General features: G+C 37.8%; 1 protein-coding gene across 2 annotated transcripts in view; it reads left to right on the forward strand.

The window, feature by feature from the left end:
- The window catches only part of POLK (DNA polymerase kappa), an 83,749-nt gene that overhangs the window by 28,994 nt on the left and 30,066 nt on the right, over positions 1 to 24,689 (forward strand). For both annotated transcript variants that reach the window (XM_004010194.6, XM_042251986.2), the window contains exons 2-3: positions 15,523 to 15,666; positions 22,076 to 22,195. In XM_004010194.6, the coding sequence (XP_004010243.4) occupies positions 15,532 to 15,666; positions 22,076 to 22,195 (255 nt within the window). In that variant the 5' untranslated portion in view covers positions 15,523 to 15,531. The remainder of the gene's footprint in view (positions 1 to 15,522; positions 15,667 to 22,075; positions 22,196 to 24,689) is intronic.

The raw sequence follows: 24,689 nt of genomic DNA on the forward strand, positions 1-24,689 counted from the left end.
AACCTAGATAGCATATTCAAAAGCAGAAACATTACTTTGTCAACAAAGGTCCGTCTAGTCAAGGCCGTGGTTTTTCCTGTGGTCATGTATGGATGTGAGAGTTGGACTGTGAAGAGGGCTGAGTGCCAAAGAATCGATGCTTTTGAACTGTGATGTTGGAGAAGACTCTTGAGAGTCCCTTGGACTGCAAGGAGATCCAACCAGTCCATCCTAAAGATCAGTCCTGGGTGTTCATTGGAAGGACTGATGCTGAAGCTGAAACTCTAATACTTTGGCCACCTCATGCGAAGAGTTGAGTCATTGGAAAAGACACTGATGCTGGGAGGGATTGGGGGCAGGAGGAGAAAGGGACAACAGAGGATGAGATGGCTGGATAGCATCACCGACTCGATGGACTTGAGTTTGGGTAAACTCTGGGTGTTGGTGATGGACAGGGAGGCCTGGTGTGCTGCGATTCATGGGGTTGCCAAGTGTTGAACATGACTGAGTGACTGAACTAAACTGAACTGATGGAAAAAATAGATTTTAGTAAGTCTGGACTGCTTTTGCTTTTGTTTGTTAATAACTCTCATTGCCTTGCCTTGCCTTGCCCTAAGTCTTATGCTCAGTCACGTCCGAGTCTTTTGCGACCCCATGGACTGTAGCCTGCCAGGCTCCTCTGTCCATGGATTTCTCCAGACAAGGATACTGGAGTGGGGTGCCATTTCCTCCTCCAAGGGATCTTCCTAACCCAGGGATTGAACCTGCATCTTCTGTATCTCCTGCATTGGGAGGCAGATTCTTTACCACTGAGCCACCTGGGAAGCCAGTAACTCTCATTAATTAGCATAAATTACTTGTATGACAGGTGATAGTTTAATAAATTTTTCTAGCTAAGTAGTTTTGCACGTATTTATGTTTTTAATTCATGCTCCCTTTCACAAACCTTCCTTTAAAGTTATTTGAAACTTCACAACAAATTCAGGATCACTAAAACCAAGTCACTATCCCCCTCCCACCATTGATAGGATATAACCCTGGAAAAAGAGCATCTCATCAAGAATAATTATTTTTGCTAATTTAATATAAATTCCAGATTCTAAGTTATCAACTACTCTTCTATGTCGTATCTATCTAAATGTACTCTTTGCAACCCCATAGACTATACAGATCGTTTAATTCTCCAGACCACGATACTGGAGTGGGTAGCCATTCCCTTCTCCAGGGGCTCTTCCCAACCCAGGGATCAAACCCAGGTCTCCCGCATTGCAGGCGGATTCTTTAGCAGCTGAGCTCCCGGGAAGTCCTCCATGTTGTATCTGTCTAAATGTATTTTTATAACTGTGTTAGTAATAATTTAGAAATCGATTATTAATTTTTAAATCCTAAGTTCTTTTTAACATGGTATGACATGAACAAAAGTCAGATAATTTTAATTCATTAGGGCATAGGGGAGGTGTGTGGATATATATTAAATCGTTTTGGGTTAAAAACTCCAAAAATCACAATTCTTGCTAATTTTCTATTTTCCTGTGATTGGCAAATTTTCTGGATGTTTAATTTTTTATTTCTGGTTTCAGGCATGTATAAAACCAGGACAAAGACATAATGATTTTTAGAGCCTAACTTCTTATGGAAACCATCTTTTAATTAGAATTCATCAATAGTAAACAATCATTTTCTGATAACTGTTAGTATACAGTCTTGGAGTTAGTAACATTTCAGTATATATCTGTTCATTTAGGTATTTCTAAGGAATCAGGAGAACCAAAGAAACGAAGGTTATTATTCACTTTCCCTTTTCTGTAGGCTACCTATTTATTCTTTTACTTTAGTGATAGAATATATATTAAGAAATTATGACAGCTCTGCAGCATTTGTAGAACAAAGATTTGAGGAAAAGTTTGAGATTTTACTTAAGATTTCATGTGAGAGGGTTACATTGTGAAAAGTATTTCAAGCTCTTGCCATAGACTGGTAGAGCTATAAGAAACCTAGAAGTCAGCAACAGTCAATCAAGAAATAATATCAAGGTTAGGGAGAATCCCAGGGATGGCAGACACTAGTGGGCTGCTGCCTCTGGGGTCGCACAGAGTCGGACACGACTGAAGTGACTTAGCAGCAGCAGGTCTCAGAAAACATTGGAGCCATTTGGCAGAGGAGGTAATTGAAAGGATAATTTTTTCCAGGATAGGAAAATAACATAATATCCTATATAACTCTCTCTGACTTTATTAAATATTTTCCTTCCAGTAATGTAAGACATAGTATAGTCATAATATAATAGTTGAGATTTCCCATTAGTAGTGTAATACTCCCTTATTATTCTGGCTTCCTATGCAATTTTATATTAAAATGATAACATTTGAGATTGTAGAACTTAAAAAATGATTACCATACCATAAGGTCCATCTAGTCAAGGCTATGGTTTTTCCAGTAGTCGTGTATGGATGTGAGAGTTGGACTATAAAGAAAGCTGAGCACCAAAGAATTGATGCTTTTGAACTGTGATGTTGGAGAAGACTCTTGAGAGTCCCTTGGACTGCAAGGAGATCCATCCAGTCCATCCTGAAGGAGATCAGTCCTGGGTGTTCACTGGAAGGTCTGATGTTGAAGCTGAAACTCCAGTCCTTTGGCCACCTGATGTGAAGAGCTGAGTCATTTGAAAAGACGCTGATGGTGGGAAAGATTGAGGGCAGCAGGAGAAGGGGACGACAGAGGATGAGATGGTTGGATGGCATCACCGACTCAGTGGACAGGAGTTTGGGTAAACTCTGGGAGTTGGTGATCAACAGGGAGGCCTGGCGTACTGCCATTCATGGGGTCGCAAAGAGTCGGACATGACTGAGAGACTGAACTGAACTGAACTAGGTAAAGTAAATATTTTTGCTGACTTGGGCTATGATATCCGAAGAAGGAACCTCTTAGACTTCCACCTTCACGTGAGTGTAAACAAAATTTTCATTGTAAAAAGAACCTAGAAGACATTTTACAAAATATGCAACTCATCATCGAAATAGGAGTATATAAGCTGAACTTTGGGACTTTACCTTTGAATTGATTAGTAAATATGTTTTGTATCAGGATATATTTCATTCTGTACTAAGAAACAGATAGTTTCGGTAAATTATTCTGTATCTGTGAATTTTATATGTCTGTAGGATTATGTGGAGTGTAGGTTTTCTAATGCCTTCTGTCTCATTCAACTTTCAATTCAGTTCAGTTGCTTAGTCATGTCTGATTCTTTGCAACCTCATGGACTGCAGAATGCCAGGTTCCCTGTCCATCACCATCTCTTAGAGCTTACTCAAACTCACGTCCATTGAGTCAGTGATGTCATCCAACCGTTCTCCTCCCACTCTCAATCTTTCCCAGTGGCAGGGGCTTTTCAATGATTCAGTTCTTTGCATCATGTGGCCAAAGTATCAGAGTTCCAGCTTTAACACCAATCCTTCCAATGAATATTCCGGGCTGATTTTCTTTAAGATGTACTGGTTGGATCTCCTTGCAGTCCAAGGGACTTTCAAGAGTCTTCTCCAACACCACAATTCAAAAGCATCAGTTTTTTGATGCTCAGCTTTCTTTATAGTCCAATTCTCACATCCATACATGACTACTGGAAAAACCGTTACTTTTACTAGACAGACATTTGTTGGCAAAGTAATGTCTCTGCTTTTTAATATGCTGTCTAGGTTGGACATAGCTTTTCTTCCAAGGAGCAAGGGTCTTTTAATTTCACGGCTGCAGTCACCATCTGCTGTGATTTTAGAGCCCTCCAAAATAAAGTCTGTCACTGTTTCCATTGTTTCCCCAGCTATTTGCCATGAAGTGATGGGACCAGATGCCATGATCTTAATTTTCTGAATGTTGAGTTTTAAACCAGCTTTTTCACTGTCCCCTTTCACTTTCATCAAGACGTTCCTTAGTTCCTCTTCACTTTCTGCCATAAGGGTGGTGTCATCTGCATATCTGAGGTTATTGATATTTCTCCCAGCAATCTTGAGTCCAACTTGTGCTTCATCCAATCCAGCGTTTCTCATGATGTACTCTGCATATAAGTTAAATAAGAAAGGTGACAGTATACAGCCTTGACGTACTCCTTTTTCTATTTGGAACCAGTCTGTTGTTCCATGTCCAGTTCTAACTGTTGCTTTCTGACCTGCTTACAGATTTCTCAAGAGGCAGGTCAGGTGGTCTGATATTCCCATCTCTTTCACAATTTTCCACAGTTTATTGTGATCCACACAGTTAAAGGCTTTGGCATAGTCAATAAAGCAGCTGCTACTGCTAAGTCATGTCAGTCATGTCCAACTCTGTGTGACCCCATAGATGGCAGCCCTAGGCTCCCCTCCCTGGGATTATCCAGGCAAGAATACTGGAGTGGGTTGCCGTTTCCTTCTCCAATGCATGAAAGTGAAAATGAAGTTGCTCAGTAGTGTCCGACTCTTCACAACCCCACGGATTGTAGCCTACCAGGCTCCTCCATCCATGGGATTTCCCAGGCAAGAGTACTGGAGTGAGTTGCCATTGCCTTCTCTGCAATAAAGCAAAAGTAGATGTTTTTCTGGAACTGTCTTGCTTTTTCAGTGATCCAGTGGATGTTGACAATTTGATTTCTAGTTCCTCTGCTTTTTCTAAATCCAGCTTAAACATCTGGAAGTTCACAGTTTACATACTCTTGAAGCCTGGCTGGCAAAATTTTGATATTACTTTGCTAGCGTGTGAGAGGAGTGCAATCGTGCATTAGTTTGAGCATTCTTTGGCATTGCCTTTCTTTGGGATTGGAATGAAAACTGACCTTTTCCAGTCCTGTGGCCACTGCTGAGTTTTCCAAATTTGCTGGCACATTGAGTGTAGCACTTTCATAGCATCATCTTTTAAGATTTGAAATAGCTCAACTGGAATTCCATTACCTCCACTAGTTTTGTTCATAGTGATTCTTCCTAAGACCCACTTGACTTCACATTCCAGGATGTCTGATTACACCATTCTGGTTATCTGGGTCATGAAGCTCTTTTTTATATAGTTCTTCTGTGTATTCTTGCCACCTCTTTTTAATATCTTTTGCTTCTGTTAGGTCCATACCATTTCTGTCCTTTATTGTGCCCATCTTTGCATGAAATGTTCCCTTGGTATTTCTAATTTTCTTGAAGAGATCTCTAGTCTTTACCATTCCATTGTTTTCCTCTATTTCTTTGCATTGATCACTGAGGAAGGCTTTCTATGTCTCCTTGGTCTTCTTTGGAAGTCTGCATTCAAATGGATATATCTTTCCTTGTCTCCTTTGCCTTTCACTTCTCTTCTTTTCTCAGCTATTTGTAAGGCCTCCTCAGACAACCATTTTGCCGTTTTGCATTTCTTTATCTTAGGGATGGTCTTGATCACTGCCTCCTGTACAGTGTCTGGAACCTCAGTCCATAGTTCTTCAGACACTCTATCAGATCTAATCCCTTGAATCCATTTGTCACTTCTACTGTATAATCATAAGGGATTTGATTTAAGTCATACCTGAATCAGCCCTGGGTGTTCTTTGGAAGGAATGATGCTAAAATAAAACTCCAGTACTTTGGCCACCTCACGCAAAGAGTTGAGTCATTGGAAAAGACTCTGATGCTGGGAGGGATTGGGGGCAGGAGGAGAAGGGGACGACAGAGGATGAGATGGCTGGATGGCATCACCGACTCGATGGACATGAGTTTGAGTGAACTCCAGGGGTTGGTGATGGACAGGGAGGCCTGGCATGCTATGATTCATGGAGTCGCAGAGTCGGACACAACTGAGTGACTGGACTGAACTGAACTGAACTGAATGGCCTAGTGCTTTTCAATTTAAGTCTGAATTTGGCAATAAGGATTTCATGATCTGAGTGAACCACAGTCAGCTCCTGGTCTTGTTTTTGCTGGCTGTAGAGAGCTTCTCCATGTTTGGCTGCAAAGAATATAATCAGTATTATTTCTGTATTGACCATCTGGTGATGTCCATGTGTAGAGTTGTCTCTTGTGTTGTTGGAAGAAGGTGTTTGCTATGACCAGTGCATTCTCTTGGCAAAACTGTTAGCCTTTGCCCCTCTTCATTCTGTACTCCAAGGCCAAATTTTCCTGTTATTCCAGGTATTTCTTGACTTCCTACTTTTGCATTCCAGTCCCCTATAATGAAGAGGACACCTTTTTTGAGTGTTAGTTCTAGAAGGTCTTATAGGTCTTCATAGAACCGTTCAACTTCAGCTTCAGCATTACTGGTCGAGGCATAGACTTGGATTACTGTGATACTGAATGGTTTGCCTTGGAAATGAAGAGAGATCATCCTGTTATTTTGAGATTGCATCCAAGTTCTGCATTTTGGATTCTTTTGTTGACTATGATGGCTACTCCATTTCTTCTAAGGGATTCTTGCCCTCAATAATAGATATAATGGTCATCTGAGTTAAATTGACCCATTCCAGTGCATTTTAATTCACTGATTCCTAGAATGTCGATGTTCACTTTTTGCCATCTCCTGTTTGACCACTTCCAATTTGCCTTGATTCATGGACCGAACGTTCCAGGTTCCTATGCAGTGCTGCTCTTTACAGCATCAGATTGCTTCCATCACCAGTCACATCCACAACTGGGTGTTGTTTTTGCTTTGGCTCCATCTCTTCATACTTTCTGGAGTTATTTCTCCACTGATCTCTGGTAGCTTATTGGGCACCTACCGACCTGGGGAGTTCCTCTTTCTTTCAGTGTCCAATCTTTTTGCCTTTTCATACTGTTCATGTGGTTCTCAAGGCAAGAATCCTGAAGTTGTTTACCATTCCCTTCTCCAGCGGACACTTTTTGTCAGAACTCTCCACTGTGACCTGCCCATCTTGGGTGGCCCTACCCAGCATGGCCCGTAGTTATATCCAACTCTCTTTGGAATAAATTAAATAAGCAACTCAGGAAGTAAAAAGGCAATAGAAGAAAATACATACATGGTTCTCTCTTAAAGAGTAGACCTTAATTCCTTAGTGAGAACTTGAGTTTGGTTATTTGTGGGGTTTTTTGGTTTTTTTTTTTTAAGCCACACTGTGTGGCTTGTGGCATCTTAGTTCCCGGAACAGGGATTGATCCCTGACCACAGTACTTGAAAGCGCCTGAGTTCTAACCACTGGACCACCAGGGAACGTTGAACTTGAGTTTTCTTTTAGCATACATCCCCTTGATTTATGATCTGTGGGGTTACATTAGTTATGTTATTTCTCTTAGTGATGCATATAAATTTTTTGGTCTTGCAAATGATCGTATCTCAAATTATTTTGAAATTTTTGTCCGTCTTATTTTGCCAGAACATAAAAAAAGGTAAAGCTGAAAATACAGTGGTTCCTCTGTGCTTTCATTCCCAGCATATAAAAATTGTAGTCACGTGATTTGCGTGTATGTGTTCACATGTGTATGTAAAATAATTGGAGAGGAACATGTTAACAAATTAACACAATCTGTTAAAGTCTTGAGATTTGACTTTTTCACTTTCTGACATTTTAGAAGGTATTTTGTTTATAATAAATAAAAGTAAAAAAGGAAAAGTAAGTCAGACATTAATTTGAAAATTACTACATTAAAATTTGAGTAGTATTCTTAATTTATTACATTTAATTCACTCTTGTAAGGGTAAAAAGAACATTTAATCGCAGTCTAGAGTTTTTATGGGTACTTAATCTATTCAAACAAACAGACTAAATATTTGAATATTTGAGGAATTTAAAAATATTTGTTCTTAAGTACATAATGATTTTTGGGGGAAGGTGAGGGGGTTATTGAGTTTGATTATCGTATGTTAGAAATAAGAAGCAAGTTCCATCTTGAAACCTACTATAGTTTAGTTTTCCTTCTTTCTCTTCTTTACCCTCTTCCTTCTCCTGTTCAGTCCTCTCTTTCTCTCTCTTATTACCCTTTGTATGTTTTGCCTGTTTACTGATAGATTAATTCCAAGTGACTTTGATCAGTATGCTAAACACTTGTGATATTATTTATATAGTTTTATGTGCTTTTTTTATAAGGAGTAGGAACTTTACTGCATAAAGTTTTCCTTCTGAAAACTTCTAATTTTCCAGTGTTACTATCACCAAAAATAGAGGTTGGCCTTGCATTTTTTAAGTGGTAACCTGAATAGTCAGTGGTAGAATTAGACTGGAAAAATTTGAGTATTTTCAGAGAAAATGTACTTTTAAACCAGTATGCTAAACCACAGGGACCTGGAGTTCTTTCCTTTGAGCTGTGCATTTACTGTTTGTGCTTCTGAGCTGAAGTGAAACAGACTGTATTCTATAATAACAAACAATAAAAATGTTTGACTGTTTTCTTTCTCAAAACACTTTTTGTTTATAAGGCACAGTTATATCCATTCACAGGGCTTGGGACTATATATGTGACTATATGTGAATGCATAGTATCCGTAGGACAAATACTTCTTTGGAAGCAAAACAAACAAAATTCTGTATGATCTGTGAACATCAACTTTTTCCAAGGATACTCACAGTGTACCCACTTCCCTTTTAGGGTCTCTTTATCTTAAAGAGAGAAAAGTAGGACAGGTGATTTTCACAGCATTGGATATTTGGCTTAACTTTAGTAATAATCAGTATTGATTGAGGTTTTATCATGTACCAGACACCATACTAGGCACTTCCATTCTATGCTGCCCTCACAAAGCTGTTTGAAATAATACTAAATCTCACTTCCCAGAAAAATATGGAAAATTATCATACTTTGTGATAGTATGTGATCACCTCTGTTAGTTAGGCATTACCCCTTTCAATTTTGGACTTTCAGGTAAAAAAACTCAGTGGGAACTAATGGGAAGAATACAGATAACCAGTACTAATGAGAAATTTTAGAAATTTGAAAATGAGAAATACTAAAAACAAAAGAATCACCATAATAACATAAATGATAGTACCAAAAGTAGCGCATAGAGATTCAAGTATTCTAAAGCTTAGTATGTTGTTTATCTTTCTTCCGTGATTTTTCTTATATTTGGATAGAATTGAAGAATATTTAATCAAAGAAATTAGATTTAACAAAGTAACTTAATTTCCCAAGGTGGAAATATAAGCTAGAATTTTTTTAATATTAATGGAGCCTAGCAAGCACCCTAATATGTAAATTGCAAATATTCTTACATTATAAGTCTCAAAAGCTTTAATAAACCAATTTAACCATTAAATATCATAGGAAGATAAGGCTTATAAAATCAAAAGTTGTTAAGCTCATAGACTTGTCCTTATGTGTATAATATGAAAATAAGGGAAAATTAATAGTATTTTTAAATGATTAACTTCAGAAAAGCAGTTTTTCTCCCAATCTTTTAATGTGATTAAGTGACCTTGTTATGTGAATAAAAGAATTAAGAAAATGATATAAACTGAGTTCAACCGTATAGTAAATATTTGTTGACCACCTACTCTGTGCGAAGCACTCTGTGAGGCATTTGGTATACATCAGTGGGAGAACCATGTTCACTGCCCTCATGGAACTTAACGTTTTCACAGGGGAGGCAGACAACAAACCTAGTAAGTAAGTGTGTTAGGGAGTGATAAACATCCTAAGTGAACTATGCAAAACAGTAGTAGGGCATTGGGAAGAGGGTATGGGAAGGATAACCAGGCTACAATTTTAAATAGGGAGTCAGGGTATGCCCTCATTAGAAGGTGCAAAGACTTGAAGGAGATAAGGGAGTTTAGTCAAAGAACTGGCCAAAGAACCCTCCAGGAGAAAGGAACATTCGGTGCAAAAGGCCTCAAGGTCAGAGTGCCTCGCAGATTTGAGAACAGCAAAGTTGGACAGCAGTGAGCAAGCAGAGTAGAACATTAGGGATGAAGGTAGACAAGTAACAAGCAAGAGTGATACAGATTCTGTGAAGATTTAGGGTTTTATTCTAGAGTGAGATGAGGTGCCATGACATAATACATGGTTAGAAGAATCAGTTTGGCTACTGTGTTGATAATCGATTATAGGAGGGCAAGAGCAGGAACAGAGATGATTTAAGAGGCATTTGCAATAATCCAGGAAAAAAATGATGGTGGTTCAGACTAGTGTGAAAATAGTGAGAGGTTACATTTCTGGTACACTTTGAAAGTAGTTTAGTTCAGTTCAGTCACTCATTTGTGTCCGACTCTTTCCAACCCCATGAATTGCAGCACGCCAGGCCTCCCTGTTCATCACCAACTCCTGGATTCATTCAAACTCATGTCCATCGAGTCGGTGATGCCATCCAGCCATCTCAACCTATGTAGTCCCCTTCTCCTCCTGCCCCCAATCCCTTCCAGCATCAGAGTCTTTTCCAATGAGTCAACTCTTTGCATGAGGTGGCCAAAGTATTAGAGTTTCATCTTTAGCATCAGCCCTTCCAAAGAACACCCAGGACTGATCTTTAGAATGGACTGGTTGGATCTCCTTGCGGTCCAAGGGACTCTCAAGAGTCTTCTCCAACACCACAGTTCAAAAGCATCAATTCTTCAGTGCTCAGCTTTCTTCACAGTCCAACTCTCACATCCATACATGACCACAGGAAAAACCATAGCCTTGACTGGACAGATCTTTGTTGGCAAACTAATGTCTCTGCTTTTGACTATGCTATCTAAGTTGGTCATAACTTTCCTTCCAAGGAGTAAGCATCTTTTAATTTCATGTCACCATCTACAGTGATTTTGGAGCCCCCCCCCAAATAAAGTCTGCCACTGTTTCCACTGTTTGCCATCTATTTGCCATGAAATGATGGGACAAGATGCCATGGTCTTCGTTTTCTGAATATTGAGCTTTAAGCCAACTTTTTCACTCTCCACTCTTACTTTCATCAAGAAGCTCTTTAGTTCCTCTTCACTTTCTGCCATAAGGGTGGTGTCATCTGCATATCTGAGGTTATTGATATTTCTCCCGACAATCTTGATTCCAGCTTGTGCTTCTTCCAGCCCAGGGTTTCTCATGATGTACTCTGCATATAAGTTAAATAAGCAAGGTGACAATATACAGCCTTGATGTACTCCTTTTCCTATTTGGAACCAGTCTGTTGTTCCATGTCCAGTTCTAACTGTTGCTTCCTGACCTGTGTATAGGTTTCTCAAGAGGCAAGTCCTGTGGTCTGGTATTCCCATCTCTTTCAGAATTTTCCACAGTTTATTGTGATCCACACAGTCAAAGGCTTTGACATAGTCAATAAAGCAGAAATAGATGCTTTTCTGAAACTCTCTTGCTTTCTCGATGATCCAGCAGACGTTGGCAATTTGATCTCTGGGTCCTCTGCCTTTTCTAAAACCAGCTTGAACATCAGGAAGTTCATGTTTCATGTATTGCTGAACCCTGGCTTGGAGAATTTTGAGCATTACTTTACTAGCATGTGAGATGAGTACAGTTTTGTGGTAGTTTGAACATTCTTTGGCGTTGCCTTTCTTTGGGATTGGAATGAAAACTGACCTTTTCCAATCCTGTGGCCACTGCTGAGTTTTCCAAATTTGCTGGCACATTGACTGCAGCACTTTCACAGCATCATCTTTCGGGATTTGAAAGAGCTCAACTGGAATTCCATCACCTCTACTAGCTTTGTTCATAGTGATGCTTTCTAAGGCCCACTTGACTTCACATTCCAAGATGTCTGGCTCTAGATGAATGATCACACCATCATGATTATCTGGGTCATGAAGATCTTTTTTGTACAGTTCTTCTGTGTATTCTTGCCACCTCTTCTTAATATCTTCTGCTTCTGTTAGGTCCAGACCATTTCTGTCCTTTATCGAGCCCATCTTTGCATGAAATGTTCCCTTGGTATCTCTAATTTTCTTGAAGAGATCTCTAGTCTTTCCCATTCTGTTGTTTTCCTCTATTTCTTTGCATTGATCGCTGAGGAAGGCTTTCTTATCTCTCCTTGCTATTCTTTGGAACTCTGCATTCAGATGCTTATGTCTTTCCTTTTCTCCTTTGCTTTTTGCCTCTCTTCTTTTCACAGCTATTTGTAAGGCCTCCCCAGACAGCCATTTTGCTTTTTTGCATTTCTTTTCCATGGGGATGGTCTTGATCCCTGTCTCCTGTACAATGTCACGAACCTCATTCCATAGTTCATCAGGCACTCTATCAGCTCTAGTCCCTTAAATCTATTTCTCACTTCCACTGTATAATCATAAGAAATCTTGTTTAGGTCATACTTGAATGGTCTAGCAGTTTTCCCTACTTTCTTCAATTTAAGTTTGAATTTGGCAATAAGGAGTTCATGATCTGAGCCACAGTCAGCTCCCGGTCTTGTTTTTGCTGACTGTAGAGAGCTTCTTTGGCTGCAAAGAATATAATCAGTTTGATTTCGGTGTTGACCATCTGGTGATGTCCATGTGTAGAGTCGTCTCTTGTGTTGTTGGAAGAGGGTGTTTGCTATGACTAGTGCGTTCTCTTGGCAAAACTCTATTAGCCTTTGCCCTGCTTCATTCCGCATTCCAAGGCCAAATTTGCCTGTTACCCCAGGTGTTTCTTGACTTCCTACTTTTGCATTCCAGTCCCCTATAATGAAAAGGACATCTTTTTTGGGTGTTAGTTCTAAAAGGTCTTGTAGGTCTTCATAGAACCATTCAACTTCAGCTTGTTCAGTGTTACTGGTTGGGGCATAGGCTTGGATTAGTGTGATATTGAATGGTTTGCCTTGGAAACGAACAGAGATCATCCTGTCGTTTTTGAGATTGCATCCAAGTACTGCATTTCAGACTTGGAAAGTAGAGCCCACAAGATTTCCTGGCAGTTTGGATGCGGGGTGTATGAGAAAGAGGAAAGAATGACTGCAAGGTGTTTTGCATGATCCATCAGAAGGTTTTAGAGTTGCCCTCAGCTGAGATGAGGAAGGCTGAAAATTGAGCTGGTTGGGGGATGGAGGGAAATGAGAAGGTCCATTTCAGATTTGTTAAATTTGAGATGTCAGGCAGGCATTTGGACTAGACGTGTAAACTTGGAAGTCATTAGCATGTAAATGAAAGTAAATCTGTGCCCATGAAACTGGATATATGTTGCCTGGCAATGGGGCATCAACAAGGCAGCAAGGTAACTGAAAACTACATGTCTCACAACTTTGCCTGATGCCAATATTGCTGATAACCCAGTTCTTCTCACCAATTAAGGACTAAAATTAATTCTCAAGAGTCTGGGGACTAAGTAATATACTATATGTGAAGTAGTAGGCATTCAATAATTGTTTCTTTTCCTTTCATATATGTCAACATTTAAAGGAAAACTCAGCCTTAAAGTAGGCTGTCTTCATTTAGCCTCTTCATTCTTCAGTAGTGTTGGTCTGGGAAGATTATTAATGAATTACATTCACCTGTTTTACTAGAAAATGAGACTATTGGATTACTATAGCATAAGGCAAAATACAGGATAATATTAGGCTGAATGTGAAAGCTGGAGAGAAGAATATTCAAAGGGTAACAGAAAATCAACCTATATTCCCTTAGTCACCAGTGGTTCCTATACTTCATTGCACACTGGAATTATCTGAGGCATCTCTTAAAAATATTTATATCTGACTTCTTCTCCTAGACTTTCTGACCTACTTGGTATGGCATACAAGCTGGGCATCAAGGGTTTTAAGATCTCTGCGGCGGATGTAATGTGTAGCAAAGTTTGATAACTATTGTGATATACAGGTTTATTTTATTTTTTTTCCTAATGGAACCATCACTAATAATCACAGTATTCAAATTTCATTTTATAATTTACTTTTTTTCTTTGCTGGTACTAAAAATGAAAGCAACTCTCAAGAAAAGGTCCTCTTAAGGGCATTATGCTAAGGGAAATAAGTCAGAGAAAAATACTGTATAATCTCACTTAAATGTGGCATCTAAAACCGAAAACAGAAAACACAGAGAACAGATTGGTAGTTGCCAGTGGCAGTGATGGGGAGTGGAGTGAAGAGGTGAGAGGTAGTGGGTGGGGAAAATAGGGAAAGGGAGTCAAAAGGTATATACTTTTGATTATAAAATAAATCATGCAAATATAATGCACAGCATGGTGACTATAGTTAATACGATATTGTAGTGTTGAAAATTGCTAAGAGAATGGATTTTACAAGTTCTCATCACAAGAAAAACATTGGTAACTATGTGTGGTGATGTTAAAACAGAAAAATGGGAAGGGGAGAGGAGGGGGGTCAATGGGGAGGGAAGGGCTTCAAGGCAGAGTAAAATAAATGAGCCTGCTGTAAATCATCCAGATGAGAAATTATGGTCATAATTTGTTGTGGATTCATGGCAGCTATTCACCTGGCCATTTATGTATGTGAAAAAATGAAAGTGTTATTTGCTGAGTCGTGTCCAACTCTTTGCGACCCCGTGGACTGTAGTCCCAACCCAGGGATCAAACCTGAGCCTCCTGCATTGCAGGCAGATTCTTTACAGGCTGAGCCACCAGGGTAGAAGGGCCCCAAATTGGAGGCAGCTGTGATGTCATGGTAGCTGCTTTAGATCTGGAGTAAGACAACTTGGAGTGAAATACTAGATCTTTTGCTTTTCATCAGAGCCATGGTGGGCAATTCATTTAACCTTCCTGAAATTCAAATTTCTTTCTCCCTAACATGAGAATGAGCAAAGCTATTTTCTGTGGTTGCTTTAATTGTTTTTAAAAGCTAACGTATGTGAAGGTAAATTATAAAGAGTTATATTAAGATCCTAAAGCATTATTATTTGAAATTAACCTCAGAAGTGACATGACATTGCAAAGTGTAATGATTTCCTACAAGGGGATAGTTTTTTTTTTCCCTGTATTTTTTCACTGATTTAAGAATGGAACTCTGCGAACAGTAGGTAATAAATGCTATTGAAGCTACATTTGGCAGGGCAAGTGTTATTTTGTATTTACTTCTCATACAGTGCATTGTGCTGTGCAGTGATTATAGTCTCTCAGTCGTGTCTGGCTCTTTGCCACCCCATGGACTGTAGCCCACCAGGCTCCTCTGTCCATGGGGATTCTCCAGGCGGGAATACTGGAGTGAGTTGCCATGCTCTCCTCCAGGGGATCTTCCCAACCCAGGGATCGAACCCAGCCCTCTCACATTGCAGGTGGATTCTTTACTGTCTGAGCCAGCAGGGAAGCCCATACAGTGCATTAAATAGAGAAAAAAAAACACATGAACTTTGGACACAAATGTTGTCACTTCGCAAATCTCTGTCAGTAGGCATGTTCTATAACTCAGGTTTCTTTTCTCTTTATATTAGGGATAATAATATCTACCTTCCAGGGCTGATGTGTGAAATTCAAGTGTAAAGCACCATGCATAGTGACTGGCACAGAGTTGGCAGGAAATGTTAATCCCTTTCTTCCCTCCAAGAGTATAAATCTTGGGATAATAATTTTAAAATCTGAGTACTAATTATTTTTCAGTAGCCAAAAAAATCTTAACTATCATTTTTGTTTTGCTGATTTCTATGTCATTTTTAAAATGACACCCCTCTCCCAAACCCTTGCCCTCCATGAATGCTTTGAAAAACATGTTTGTTTTGTATGCTTTTTCAGATAATAAAAAGAGCCATTTTTCCATTAACTTTTTTCTTTTCTTCAGGTTTACACCATGGGTAGCACAAAGGAGAAGAGTGACAATTACAAAGACGATCTTCTGCTTAGGATGGGACTTAATGATAATAAAGCTGGAATGGAAGGATTAGATAAAGAGAAAATCAACAAAATTATAATGGAAGCCACAAAGGTATGTTTCTTTTTCCTTTCAGTATCTTTAATTTAGTAACCTTTTTACTTTTTTTAAAAAAGAAAATTATTCAGTTCTAGATGACATTTTAAGTATTTGAATATATAAAATTGTTAAGCTCCAGTGCATATAGAATAATCTCCCTTCTCTGCTAATGCTTTTGCATTCTACTTGGTACTTAACATGCACATAGTATGCTTGTTAAAGCAAAATAACGTATATCTTCTTTTTCAGCCCTTTTTTCCTACCTCAAGAGGAGGCTACTATAATTGTGGGGTTTTTTGTTTTTGTTTCAGTTATATCTTGGTAGTCTTTCTGTATAAGAAATTAAAGATCTTCCCTCTTTTTTATGCCTGCATAGGTGGATATACTGTAATTTATTGAACTAGCCAGAATCTTAACATATAAGTCATTTCTGGTCTCTCATCTTTACACATAATACTACAGTGAATAACCTTGTATTTCATAACTTTATTACATATGTGCAAATATAACTACAGCAGAGATTCCCTGAACCAAATACAGAGAGCTTGAAAGGGTATATACATGTGTATTTTTCAATGAATTGCTCAATTGCCCTCCATAGTAGTTGTATCAATTTACATTTCCACTGCCAACATATAAGAGTATATTGAATCTGTACCAACACAGTGTGTTACTGTACTCTTGGATTTGCCAGTCTTCGGTAATGCAATGTAGCGTTAATTTATATTTCTCATCAAATTTAAAAATGTTTGTAAGATACCATTAAAAATACAGAGATAAGTAACATACTAGAATAAAATATCTATTTGCAAAACACACATCTGTTAAAGGACTTACATCCAGAAAATATGAATTATTCTTACAGCTCATTAATGAGAAGACAACCCAATCAAAAAATGTGCAACACATATAAATAGACACTTTACTAAGGAAGATATAAGAATCACTCATGAGGAGATGTTCAACATTAGTCATTAGGAAAAAGCAAATTAAAACCACAATGAGGGACTTCCCTTGTGGTTCAGTGGTTAAGAATCCTCCTTCCACAAATGTTAACAAGTCTGAAAGAGGAAATTAACAGTAACACAATAATAGTGGGAGACTCTAATACCCCACTCACACCTATGGATAGATCAACCAAACAGAATTAGCAAGGAAACACAAACTTTAAATTCTACAATGGACCAGTTAGACCTAATTGATATCTATAGGACATTTCACCCCAAAACAATGAATTTCACCTTTTTCTCAAGTGCACACAGAAAATTCTCCAGGTTAGATCATATCCTGGGCCATAAATCTAGCCTTGGTAAATTCAAAAAAATTGAAATCATTTCAGACATCTTTTCTGATCACAGTGCAGTAAGATTAGATGTCAACTACAGGAAAAAAAGTATTAGAAATAAAAACATATGGAGACTAAACAACATGCTTCTAAATAACCAACAAATCACTGAAAAAATCAAAAAAGAAATCAAAATATGCATAGAAATGAATGAAAGTGAAAACACAACAACCCAAAACCAATGGGACTCAGCAGTGCTAAGGGGAAGGTTCATAGCAATACAAGCATACATCAAGAAACAGGAGAGAAATCAAGTAAATAATCTAACTTTACACCTAAAGCAACTAGAAAAAGAAGAAATGAAAAACCCCAGGGTTAGCAGAAGGAAAGAAGTCTTAAAAATTAGGGCAGAAATAAATGCAAAAGAAACAAAAGAGACCATAGCAAAAATCAACAAAGCTAAAAGCTGGTTCTTTGAGAAGATAAAATAAACCATTAGCCAGACTCATCAAGAAAAAAATGAAGAAGAATCAAATCAACAGAATTAGAAATGAAATGGAGAAATCACAACAGACAACACAGAAATACAAAGGATCATGAGACTATTATCAGCAACTATATGCCAATAAAATGAACAACTTGGAAGAAATGGACAAATTCTTAGAAAAGTACAACGTGCCAAAACTGAACCAGGAAGACATAGAAAATCTTAACAGACCCATCATAGAGAAGAGCTAACACCTATCCTAGACATTACTTTGCCAACAAAGGTCCGTCTAATCAAAGCTATGGTTTTTCCAGTGGTCATGTATGGATGTGAAAGTTGGACTGAGAAGAAAGCTGAGCGCTGAAGAATTGATGCTTTTGAACTGTGGTGTTGGAAAAGACTCTTGAGAGTCCCTTGGACTGCAGGGAGATCCAACCAGTCCATTCTAAAGGAGATCAGTCCTAGGTGTTCTTTGGAAGGAATGATGCTAAAGCTGAAACTCCAATACTTTGGCCACCTCATGTGAAGAGTTGACTCATTGGAAAAGACTCTGATGCTGGGAGAGATTGTGGGCAGGAGGAGAAGGGGACAACAGAGGATGAGATGGCTGGATGGCATTACCAACTCAATGGACATGAGTCTGATTGAACTCCGGGAGTTGGTGATGGACAGGGAGGCCTGGCGTGCTGCAATTCATGGGGTTGCAAAGAGTCAGACATGACTGAGTGACTGAACTCAACTGACTGAACACCTATCCTACTCAAACTCTTCCAGAAAATTGCAGAGGAGGGTAAACTGCCAAACTCATTCAACCATCACTCTAATACCAAAATCAGACAAAAAGAGAAAACTACAAGCCAATATCACTGATGAACATAGATGCAAAAATCCTTAACAAAATGCTAGCAAACAGAATCCAACAACATGTTAAAAAAATCATACATCATGACCAAGTGGGCTTTATCCCAGGGATGCAAGGATTCTTCAGTATTCACAAATCAATCATTGTGATACACCACATTAACAAATTAAAAGATGAAAACCATATGATTATCTCAGTAGATGCAGAGAAAGCCTTTGACAAAATTCAACATCCATTTATGATAAAAACTCTCCAGAAAGCAGGCATAGAAGGAAATGTGTGCTGTGTGCTTAGTCACTCAGTGATGTCTGACTCTTGCGACCCCATAGACTTTGTTTTGGAAGTTTTAGCCACAGCAGTCAGAGAAGAAAAAGAAATAAAAGGAATCCAGATTGGAAAAGAAGAAGTAAAACTCTGTTTGCGGATGACGTGATCCTCTACATAGAAAACCCCAAAGACAGCACCAGAAAATTACTAGAGCTAATCAGTGAATATAGTAAAGTTTCAAGATATAAAATTAATGCACAGAAATCCCTTGCATTCCTATACACTAACGATGAGAAAACAGAGAAATTAAGGAATCCTACTCACCATTGCAATGAAAAGAATAAAATACTTAGGAGTAAAACTACCTAAAGAAACAAGAGACCTATATATAGAAAACTATGAAACACTGATGAAAGAAATCAAAGAGGACACAAATAGATGGAGAAATATGCCATGTTCATGGCTTGGAAGAATCAATATAGTGAAAATGAATATACTACCCAAAACAATCTATAGATTCAATGCAATCCTGAATATACTACCCAAAACAATCTATAGATTCAATGCAATCCCTATCAAGCTACCAATGGTATTTTTCACAGAAGTAGAACAAATAATTACACAATTTGTATGGAAATACAAAAAAAACCTCAAATAGACAAAGCAATCTTGAGAAAGAAGAACAGAACTGGAGGAATCAACCTGCCTGACTTCAGTCTATACTACAAAGTTACAGTCATCAAGACAGTATGGTAGTGGCACAAAGAAAGAAATATAGATCAATGGAACAAAATAGAAAGCCCAGAGATAAATCCACACAACCTATGGACACCTTATCTTTGATAAATGAGGAAAAAATATACAATAGAGAAAAGACATTCTCTTTAACAAGTGGTGCTGGGAAAACTGGTCAACCACCTGTAAAAGAATGAAACTAGAACACTTTCTAACACCATACACAAAAACAAAATGGATTAAACATCTAAATGTAGGACCAGAAACTATAAAACTCCTAGAGGAAAACATTGGCAAAACACTCTGACATAAATCACAGCAAGATCCTCTATGACCCACCTCCCAGAGTAAGGGAAATAAAAGCAAAAATAAGTAACTAAACTTAAAAGCTTTGCACAATGAAGGAAACTATAAGCAAGGTGAAAAGACAGCCTTCAGAATGGGAGAAAATAATAGCAAATGAAGCAACTGACAAAGAATCTCAAAAATATACAAGCAGCTCATGCAGCTCAATATCAGAAAAATAAATGACCCAACCAAGAAAATGGGCCAAAGAACTAAACAGACATTTCTCTGAAGAAAACATACAGATGGCTAACAAACACATGATAAGATGCTCAACATCACTCATCAGAGAAACGTGAATCAAAACCACAATGAGGTACCATCTCACACTGGTCAGAATGGGTTTTATCAAAAAGTCTACAAACAATAAATGATAGAGAGGGTGTGGAGAAAACAGAATGCTCTTGCATTGTTGGTTGGAATGCAAACTAATACAGCCACTATGGAGAACAGTGGGGAGATTCCTTAAAAAACTGGAAATAGAACTGCCATATGACCCAGCAATCCCACTGCTGGGCATACACACCAAGGAAACCAGAATTGAAAGAGACACGTGTAACCCAGTGTTAATCACAGCACTGCTTACAATAGCTAAGACATGGAAGCATCCTAGATGTCCATCAGCAGACAAATGGATAAGAAGGTTGTGGTACATATACATAATGGAATATTACTCAGCTATTAAGAAGAACACATTTGAGTCAGTTCTAATGAGGTGGGTGAAACTGGAGCCTATTATACAGAGTGAAGTAAGTCAGAAAGAAAAACACCAATACAGTAGATTAGCACATATATATGGAATTTAGAAAGATGGGAACGATGACCCTATACGCAAGACAGCTAAAGAGACACAGATATAAAGAACAGACTTTTGGACTCTGGGAGAAGGTGAGGGTGGGATGATTTGAGAGAATGGCATTGAAACATGTATGATACCATATGTGAAATAGATGACCAGTCCAAGTTTGATACATGAAACAGGGCACTCAAAGCAGGTGCACTGGGGCAACCCAGAGAGATGGGATGGGGAGAGAGGTGGGAGGAGGGTTTGGGATGGGGGAACACATGTACACCCGTGGCTGATTCATGTCAATGTATGGCAAAACCCACCGCAATATTGTAAATTAATTAGCCTCCAATTAAAATAAATAAATTTTTTAAAAAAAGAATCCACCTTGTAATGCAGGGGACACAAGTTCAATCCCTGGTTGGGAAACTAAGCCCAACTCTAGAAGCCCATGTACCACAACTAAAGAAGCCCCCTGCATGCCACAACGAAGACCCAGTGTACCTAAAAAAGCAAAAAATCCCCAAACCACAATGAGATATATTCATAGTATTATAGCTTAGAATTGCTGTAATAAAGACAAACAGTAACAGATTTTGCAAGGATATGGAGAAATTGGTATCCTCATACATTGCTGGTAGACTTGTGAAATGCTTCTGCCATTTTGGAAAACAGTTTTGCAGTTCCTCAAAGGGTTAAGCAGGGAGTTGCCATGTAACACAGAGATTCCACTCCCAGATACATATCCAAGGAAGATGAAAACATGTGACCACATAAAATATGTACACAATTGTTCATTGCAACATTTTTCATGATAGCCAAAATATAAAAATGATCTCAATGTCCATCAGTCTTATAGATAGGTAGATAGTATGTTCACTGATGGAATGATAGATGATTTTCTAAAAGTTACTTTCTACTTTTATTTAATGGCTGATATTAAATATTTAAAAGTCCTGTTTACTTAAAACAGACTGCTAATTATTTCTCCATTTAAAAAAAATGATGGGTTTGTTTGAGATTAGCAGAGAATTGCAGTTCAAGGACTGCAGCCATGGTAAGCCACGTGCAAGTGCTCAGCAAAAATAAAGAGAACTCTTTCCAAGAGGAGAAAAGGAAGTTGGCAAGGGTATATAGTAAACAGAGGCCATGACTTTTCATTGGCTGAGTCGTTGCCAGGAAAGACTTTGTTCTTTTTGTTGCTTTCTGCTATCATCGAAGGGGGCCAGAGCTCCCTCTTCTGATCTCCGAGTATTTAATTGAGGTTTCTGTTAATTTTTTACAATAATTTTTCAATGAAAGTAAAGGAGATAATTGATGACCCAGCTGACTAAATCCTTGGGTGTGCCTGGAGGATCCCACCTAGGATATGCTTTTATTTCCCAAATGGAGATCTGTACTCATCTTGGAGAGTTTGTACTGTGCTTACTGCCTCACAACAATCTTGTGATTTAGGTAACTGTAAGTTCATTTTACAGATTAGGGAGGCTGAGGCATAATAAAATGAACTTTAGGGTCACCAAGCTAGTCAGGAATGGAGATAAGTTTTGAATTCAAGCCATTCTTTTTCTAGGGTCTGTACTCTTAGCCATCAGTTCACAGTGATGCTTTCCTTCAGCCCTTTCTCTTATGCTATGCGTTCTTTTCCTACCTTAGGGGTCCAGATTTTATGGAAATGAGCTCAAGAAAGAAAAGCAAGTCAACCAAAGAATTGAAAATATGATGCAACAAAAAGCTCAAATTACCAGCCAGCAGCTAAGGAAAGCACAATTACAGGTATTAATTCAATTGCTAAATATAGTAGTTGCTGGTAGAATAATAATTGGTAGTTAAAATGCATCATGGTCAAATGATAACTGAAAACAAGTTGAAACGTAAATGTTTGTTACATTGTAAAGCATAAAAATTTAACAAATGTGCACACAACTTTGTAAAAAATTGCCCAAATGTTTTTACATAAAGACCCACACCTAAGCATTGTCACCTCCATTAGAGTAAATGGAGCCTTAGTTAGGTTAAGTGACTTGCCCAGCTTCGTAAGACAGGTAGTTGCCAGAGCTAGGATTTAATCCAAAGCTTTTGTTCTTTTTATTATATACATATGTTGCAGCTGGAAAAGGCCCCAAGATAAATGTGACATGTTTTTTGAAAAACTAATTGTTCAAAAAAGGTTTGGGGGAACATGTTGACTAATTAAATTTGAAAGTACTTTGAAATGTAGTTGTGTTACAGTAAAAGTCACGTAAATGGTAGAATGCCAAATGTACATGAATTTTTAAGATAAAACACAAGACTTCTAAAAGTTTGGGGTCGTTTGGCTTCTTTGGCCTCTTTTGGGGAATAAATGCTTAATTTCCTGTGGTATTACAAGTTCTTTCAGTAGAAAAGTTTGAGAAGAGCCAGTCTGTAAGGCTTTAGGTGGTAGACTGAGAACTCAAGGCAGTAAAACTAAAGTTTACATTTAAAGAGTTTTACCCTCTATCAAAATCTGATTCAGTTTTACAAAGTACTTTAAGCTATAATTTAGCAATAAAATTATAACATTAATCAGGTATGCTATAAAATTCTTCTCATGATGGGAGTTCAGATATTATAAATTTTATTTTCTTTACCAAACTAGTATGTCATTTTTTTGGACATATGCTTTCCTAGAGTACAGGCTAGTCTTTTAATCTTCTATGTTAAGTCTGCTATCGTGACTGAAGATAATTTGTCAAATCATCATTTTTAATGTTTCGTGGCAGCTCAGTCTATGGAGGTACGTGACATTGTGATGATCGCTGGTATTTGTGTATCTTTGCACTCTTGTCCTGTTATTGTCACCAAAGATTGTACCATTTTACATTTTCAACATAAAAATGCTGGTTTCCTCACATACTTGTGTAAAACTCAATTTTATCAACTTTATCAGTCTTTTAGTTTTTGCTGATACCATGTCCAAAATATCATTGTTGTTTTAATTTGTCCTCCTTTGATTACAACAGAGAAAGAATGTCTTTTCACGTATAAGTTAGACATCAGTATTTCCCTCTTGTGGGAATATCCTCTGTTATTCTTTTAGGATATAGGCTAAATAACTGGCACAAGAGACCCTAAAATATAATGGTTCAAATAAGTTTCTTTCTTTCCCACATTATAGGTTAAGTAGTCCCAGCTGCTCTGGTGGTTCTGATCACCATAGTAATTTAGAGACTCAGGTTCTGTTATACATTGAAAGAAAGAAAAGGAGAAAACTTAATTGAAGGAAAGTAATTTGCTATTAAGCAGGTGAAAGAGAAGTTAAGCGTGTTACCTTAACTCACATTTGAGTTTCATGGCCACACCTAAGTACAAGAGAAGCTATCAAATATATTCTCTTAAGTGGGTAGCCATATGTTCAGCTAAAAATCTATTACTATGGAAGGAAGAGAATAGATTTCAGGGTTCAACTAGCAGTCCAAAGCAATATTCTTTGCTCACATTTCTAGAGTTTATTTCTCCTCATTTATAGATCTTATCATATAATAAATACTTTTTGTCTGTCACTTATAAAGATTTTTCTAATATGTACCATAGTTTTATTTATTGAATGATAATAACACAGTTTAATACTACCCCTCACCACTCTTCTTTAGAAAAACATTTTCTTTTCATCCATTGTTTTTTTCATACAAGATTAAGCATTATTTCATCGCGTTGAAAAGAAATTCCACCCCGTCCAAAGTAACATTGTTTTTAAGTTGATGTTACTCCTTAGGCAGTTTAGTTTCTGGAACTCTTTTTTATTTATAGCCTACAAATATCTTTAATAAAGTTTTAAAGATGTAATACATAGGAGTGGCATAGCAACGTCTTGCTGTTTATACTGCTTTTAAAACTCATATCCTTAATATGCTAATAATCTGAAGAAATAGAGAATCCCTTACACTGTGTAGCAGAACTTCACATTTTGTTAACGGTTTTACTTGACTATTCCATGGGAGGCTCTGTGACATCTTTTACAAAGGAAATGGCAGGAAGTGTGTTTTTTGTTGATTGTAAAATTGTTTCAGTTTTTGAGCTTCCTTTAAAAGAAGTTATATAAGTGGGAGGGGATTGAGGAAATCCTAAGGAGGCTGGAAGATCTGAAAGAACAGGTTTTCATGGAAAACGTGTTTCTGTTTTGAAGTAATGAAATTTCCAAATAATATTTTATTTTACTATATTTTGTTATATGTAATAGATATTTTATTATATGTAATAAGTAAGCTCTGAAGGCATAAACTCACCTGATGTTTCTTCAGAACCTCTC

The sequence above is a fragment of the Ovis aries genome, chromosome 7 (assembly GCF_016772045.2).
Source record: "Ovis aries strain OAR_USU_Benz2616 breed Rambouillet chromosome 7, ARS-UI_Ramb_v3.0, whole genome shotgun sequence".
Classification (NCBI taxonomy): domain Eukaryota; kingdom Metazoa; phylum Chordata; class Mammalia; order Artiodactyla; family Bovidae; genus Ovis; species Ovis aries.